The sequence below is a fragment of the Cebidichthys violaceus genome, unplaced genomic scaffold (assembly GCF_023349555.1).
Source record: "Cebidichthys violaceus isolate CVI_PGR_0920_01 unplaced genomic scaffold, fCebVio1.0.p SCAF_150, whole genome shotgun sequence".
NCBI classification, from domain to species: domain Eukaryota; kingdom Metazoa; phylum Chordata; class Actinopteri; order Perciformes; family Stichaeidae; genus Cebidichthys; species Cebidichthys violaceus.
In genome coordinates, this window is record NW_027176319.1 from 10,001 (window position 1) to 16,536 (window position 6,536).

The window sequence follows — 6,536 nt, forward strand, 5'->3', positions numbered from 1 at the left end:
TGCACGCACACAAAGCTGTGTCTTGGCTGCCTTCGAGTGCCTGTGTGTGTGTGTGTGTGTGTGTGTGTGTGTGTGTGTGTGTGTGTGTGTGTTTATGTTTGTGTGTGTGTGTGTGTGTGTGTGTGTGTGTGTGTGTGTGTGTGTGTGTTTATGTTTGTGTTTGTGTGTGTGTGTGTGTGTGTGTGTGTGTGTGTGTGTGTGTTTGTGTTTTAAAGTGGACGCCCTCTCGCCATCTAAAAGGGATTTATGCATAGCCGGGTCCCAGAGTTTTCCCTGTTACGGTTTGATATGATAAGCTTTTTTATATGTTTAAAATCAATATGTAATCCTATGCAGGAGCTTATCCCTCTCCACACCCCCGACACACACACACACACACACACACACACACACACACACACACACACTTCCCATTTGTAAATCTATTTGGGCTTTGTAACACATCGGGGCGGCGCGCTACAGACCCTGATTGATTAGGTGCACTGTGGAATCCTATCACATGGGCGACTTTTGATGATGTCGCCAACTCTTTCAGGGTTGCTAGTTGACTGGAACCGCTGATAACAAGAAGCTTCGTTCCACGAGTTGTTGGAGTTTTTGGGTGGGAAATTTAGGAAAATAACCTCTTTTTTAAAAATTATTTATTTAGCTGTGTGTGTGGTGTGTGTGTGTGTGTGTGTGTGTGTGTGTGCGTGTGTGCGTGTGTGTGTGTGTGTGTGCGCGCCGCTTCATTCAGGTGACACAAAGAGGAAAGCTACAGTTCTTTAAATGTCTTTAAGTGTCTTGTCTCATTAAGGTTTCATATGAATATTAAAGATTAGAGCTGCAGCCATTAAGTCATAAGTTGTCAACTATTAAATTAATCCGCAGCTGTTTTTGTGTAATTTTTTTTTTAGGAAAAAAAGGGTCATAAATTCTCTGGTCTCAGCTTCTTAAGTGTGAATATTTGAGGTTTCTTTCCTCCTCTGTGACAGTAAACTGAATATCTTGTGCATAAAACAAGACATTTGAGGACCTCATTCATTTTATAGACCAACGACTAATCGATTTATCGAGAAAACTTAATTGTTTACTTCATTCCTGTGAAATATTTGAAGTGGTTGACTTTTAAACTTCAGTGTCGGTGACATTCTATACATTTCTCAGATATTTCCTAAAACGTCTGACCTCTGCTGGGTGAATATTCTCAGCTGCAGATTCAAACACATTTGCTGCTCTGTGAGTGTTTACAGCAGCAGGACGAAGAAAGTGGAATTAACTCAAAAGTGCATCGCAATGAAGGAACAATGATTTTGATTGTTTTTAATAGTTTGTTGGGCTCTAAAGGAGCTCAGAGGAGGAAGATAATCAGGGTTTAGATGCACAGACGATACTTGTAAATCGGAACAATTGGGTAGAAATTGTATAATCGGTCTCAATTAGATCAGAACCGGATTGAATACTGTTTTTACGTGACGTCGCAGAGAATCAAATCTCCTGGTTGCTGTTGAGTTTTGAGTCTCCGTCGACTTTCTTCTCCTCTGGTGACACTTTTTTGTCTCTTGACTCCACTTGGACGTCGGCCAAAACCAGCTTTTTGAGGCCTTTTCCCCCAAAGAACAAGAGGCGGAGCAGGCGAGAAACAAAACAAAAAAAAAAAGAGACGTTTTCAGTCGTAAAAAACGGCCGGAGAACGTTTTTATGAAAATCAAATCCTCTGATGTCACGTCGTTGTACTTTGTGTGTGTGTGTGTGAGAGAGAGAGAGAGAGAGAGAGAGAGAGAGAGAGAGAGAGAGAGAGAGAGAGAGAGAGGGGCTTTGGACCAGTTTGCTCTCTTGAATAAATTTAGCGTCGGATAGACCGGGCGGGGGGGGGGGGGTGTTCATGGGGATTTGAACCGGCGCATTCTTGTGTGCCTTGTGCAGACTCACATGGTTACCGTTGGCGTGCACGGCGAGGGTTATCTGAATACGCACCCACCATGTGAGTCTGTTCTCTCTCTCTCTCTCTCTCTCTCTCTCTCTCTCTCTCTCTCTCTCTCCTCTCTCTCTCTCTCTCTCTCTCTCTCTCTCCTCTCTCTCTCTCTGATGGGGAGGCGGGGCTTAGGTGGAGGGAGGGTCTCTGAGTGGCTGCAGGCTGTTTTGTTTGTTCCCGGGTGTCTGGTTTACCCAGCCTGCCCTGCTCTGGTGTTGCCTGGTCACGTCTCTCATCGTCTCTCTTTATTGTTTACCTTCCTAATGAGGGGGGCGGGACTCTGCGACGTGTGATTGACAGCAGTGTGCTTAGCTCTTCCCCCCCCCCCCCGTAACCCTCGCCCCTCCACCAGGACTTTGGCTTTTTGGCTGAGATGTGCTCTGAAGGGGAAGGAGGGCAGGATCAAGAAGAAAGCTTTTTTTTTTTTTTTAACATACCTCTCTGTTTTTTTTCTCTTGTGGGCCGGCCTTGTGGAGAAAGAGAGGATTGTGGGAGGGAGTGTGGAGTTATGGCGGATATGGATTCACATTCCTGTCTCACAATTATCTGACGATGATGACTCATCACACCTTAACTTAACCTCTTGTTTAAAAGAGAAACACAAACACTCTTTACACATTCAGGCTTATTATGAACTTGTTTGTCGTCTCCCTCCGCAAAGCTGGAGGAGAGCAAATTTGCTTCCCTGAGAGGAAAAAGAAGAAGGAGGGAGGAAAGGAAGAGAGGAACCTAGAGAGCCAAATATTGGGTCTGTGTTCATTTCGCTCTGTGGTCGACTTCAAAGGGCCGAGCGGGGCCCAATGAAGAGAGAGCAGACCTTTCAGGACAAACACACTGGGCCCAGCGTGACACACACACACACACACACACACACACACACACTCTGCTGCAATTTTACTCAATGAGGAGGGGGGGGTGGGGGTATTTATTTTTAATAAAGCCACACTTATTTTGGGAGTGACATTTTACAACATTCCTTTTATTCCCGGATCAATAGGCGGTTAAATATTGATAGAGGGGGAGAAGTTGGTCACATAAGTTGTCTCCGCTGTGTTTGATGGAGTGTGTGTGTGTGTGTTTTTATTATCATAAGACACGGTGGAGCGTTCTCACACTGAGCCGAGGAGCAGCTTGAGTTTCACACTTGATGCTAAATGATGCTAAGCTACGTTCCCTTTGTGCCGCCGCTAATTCATGCGGAAGTCTTGTTTTTCTTGCTAAATAGATGCTGTGTTGTTGTTTAATGTGAGCAGAAAGGAGGTAAACAAACTGACTAATTGTGATGTAGTTGTTGTGTGTGTGTGTGTGTGTGTGTGGGGGGGGGGGGAGTGCCGCCCCGGTGTTTCGGTGAATGTGGAGCCAAGGGCGCCAGGCGGATATTTGAGCCCCAGGGGGAGTGAAGCGCTGCCCTCCAGGGAGAGGCTGAGGGGATTTGGTTCGGGGTCCCACCTGGACCCTGTGGGGCCCTGTGGGGCCCCTTCCTGCAAAGACCCCGGAGAACTGAGGGAGACGGGACTCAGGGGGGCTCACCTGTTTGTTTGTTTGTTTGTTTGTTTGTTTAGCTGTTTGGCTTTTAGATGTTTGTATTTATGTAGATGTTTCCGTGGGAGATGAAGTGTTTTAGTCTTAAACTAAATGAAAAACAGAAACGTAGTTTTTAATCTTACGGTGATTTTTTACTGAACTTTGACCTCAGAAATGAACCCAAAAACTTTTCAATCTCACTGGACTAAAATACACCAGAAACCCTAAATCATCTGTTTTCTAAATTATGATTGAGGACTTAAACACGAGCAGCATTTTCCCATGAGAACGACACTCCTCAAAGCAAACAACAATATCCTTAAAGTGTGTTTGCTCGGGTCAACACATCCTCACTGCGCACACACACACACACACACACACACACACACAACCTGCCGGAGTGTGTGTTTACACGTGCTATCACACACGTGGAACTGGTCCGGTCTCCACAGTCCAGCAGGTTAATAACCAAAGTGTCCGAGCAGATCGTCCCCGCTGAAGCTCTGTAGTCCTTTAAAAGTGAAGCCAAGTCCAGAAAACCACCGTCTGACCAGGGGAGCTCAGGAGGAACCTTTCTAGTCCTGGAGGACCCGAGGCGACGATGTGTAGAAATGTTCTTTTTTTACGTTCATCTTGACGAGTTCCAAACAAATTCACCTTTTCCTCCGTGCGACAAAGCGTTTATCGTGTCGTGTCTCTTGGTGTCGTTGCAGACTGGCAGAAGACGGAGGCCCAGAAGAGACGAGAGCAGCTGCTGCTGGATGAGCTGGTCATACTGGTCAACAAGCGGGACGCGCTGGTCAGGGACCTGGACGCCCAGGAGAAACAGTAAGTTACCCACAATCCTCCGGCACGGTCCGACTCTAACATCCAAACTAACACCCCCCCCCCCCCCCTCTGTGGTGAGTGGAGCGGGACATCGTCTGCTGCCTATCTTCACATTTTCAGAAGGTTCCCCAGAAACCGTAGACGTAGTTCAACAGTAGTTGTTGCGTAACTGCATTAAGGCGGGATCTCTTCCAGATTGGCCAACAGGGTGCCAGGTACAGTGGCACCCTGTGTGTGTGTGTGTGTGTGTGTGTGTGTGTGTGTGTGTGTGTGTGTGTGTGTGTGTGTGTGTGTGTGTGTGTGTGTGTGTGTGTGTGTGTGTGTGTGTGTGTGTGTGTGCGCGCACCTCCTCCTCGTCCCCGCTTTCTCCCCCCTCTCGACCGCATCTGACCTCTTCACCTTTGCTCTCCTCAGGGCCGAGGAGGAGGACGAGCACCTGGAGAGGACGCTGGAGCAGAACAAAGGAAAGATGGCCAAGAAAGAGGAGAAGTGTGTGCTTCAATGATTGTCACTTCAGAAACACAACCGACAAATGTAGCCGATGACAGAAATGTATCTCATTACGACGATGATGATGATGATGATGATTAATGAATATGATCTTTTCCTAAACGTTTGAATCCCGATTCCGGTTGTTTTGTTTTTGGTCACATTAACCGCAGAGAGGCCCTGCGATGCCTTCGCACCAACTTTATATACTGACTCGAACTGACCCACTTACAACACGATGTTTTTTTATTTTTATTGTCCTCCTTTTACTTTTACGGTACGTGTCTGTGATATAAAAAACTGCCCGTGAGACGAGAGAGAGAGCAGTGCTAAAATAAACCCTGTGTGATATTTTTGCATGACGTGATGCAGCACAGCCGTCTCTGTCTGAATGTGGAGACCAGTGGGTCTGAGGTACAGCACAACTGGGCTTAATGGGGGGGGGGGGGGTCATGAGGAGAAGATGACGTTGCAGTTGGACTTTTAAAAGGAGAAGAAAAAAAGAGTCGTTATGATATCAGTCTTTTCAAGCTACTTGGTTACTTGACTGTATCTTTTTAATTATTTCATTTTAGTGTTTTTACTTGTAAAATATCTTATTAAAGGGGGGGGGGGCATTCATAAATCTTGCTTTTTTTTATTGTCTTGGCTTGAAAGCAGTTTACCAAAAGAAAGAATATGTTTAAGAAACAAAAAGTAAATCTCATGTTGTATATTTTCATCACTGCTCTGATTAATAGCTTCGAAAATACTCTTTTTTTTTTTCTTTCTTTTTTTTTGTCAGGATTCATGCAGTCAAAAAAAAAAATCTATATATATTATTTATTGCCGTTTGTCCTTTTTAAGCTGCTTGTAAGTGAACCTACCATCACGTCTCATGTGCATTTTGCTCAACAACTTTTTTTTGGTTTGTATTTATTGTATTCTGAAGAAGAGAAATATGCTTCCCACGTGCATCGCTTAGAGCTCCACATCCGGTGCAGTTGTCCTTTACGTGTTGAACATCTGTTTATTTATTCCAGTGTCATAACCCGAGTCTTCAGTAATAAAGTCCTTATGATTTCATACTCCACAGAGGCGGCGTGTGGCCTGTTTGTAACCCGGGATTTATTTTTTAAAGCTGCAAATTTTTTGAATTCACGAGCGTTTTTAAATTGTTTTTACTATTTCATCGCTGGATTTTATTATTATAATTGCAAATCTCAACCCAGTAATCCAAATAGCTTTCAATCACGGTGTCCGCTCTACCTTCACCTTGTATTTATTTTGCACATGAACTTATTGAAATGCACATAAGTGGCCCCGATCACTTGCGTTCAGCGCTGCTTATTATTGGCGCTCCGTTCAATTCCCTCACGACTTGTGCGTGTTTTATAAATTAAAATTGGCGTTTCTTTTTGTTTTGTTTGAGGTCGGTGCTGAGCAGCTTCCTCTGAGGAAGATTAGAGAAATCACTTTGTACCGAGCAGATGTTTTTCTTTCTTCCCTCTCTCTCTCTCTCTCTCTCCCTCTCTCGCTCTCGCTCTCTCTCTCGCTCTCTCGCTCTCTCTTCGGGCCGCTTCTGAGCGCGCTGGAGACGGGGGGGTCGAGCTGGAGAGGCTCGGTCACCCGCAACCAGGAGAATGATGGAGAGGGAAATAAAACAAAAAACTGTAATTGTCTTTTTTTTTTTTTTTTTTTAGATGCAGAAAAAATAATATTCCACCACCTTAAATGTCCCATGTTTCTTCCCCAGTCGCAC

General features: G+C 45.0%; 1 protein-coding gene across 1 annotated transcript in view; it reads left to right on the plus strand.

Moving 5' to 3' along the window:
- The window catches only part of ehbp1 (EH domain binding protein 1), a 13,812-nt gene extending 7,943 nt beyond the window's left edge, over positions 1 to 5,869 (plus strand). Inside the window, exons 4-5 of the mRNA XM_068710358.1 lie at positions 4,192 to 4,306; positions 4,721 to 5,869. Coding sequence (XP_068566459.1) covers positions 4,192 to 4,306; positions 4,721 to 4,811 — 206 coding nt within the window. The 3' untranslated portion in view covers positions 4,812 to 5,869. The remainder of the gene's footprint in view (positions 1 to 4,191; positions 4,307 to 4,720) is intronic.
- The last annotated feature ends 667 nt before the right edge of the window (positions 5,870 to 6,536 follow it).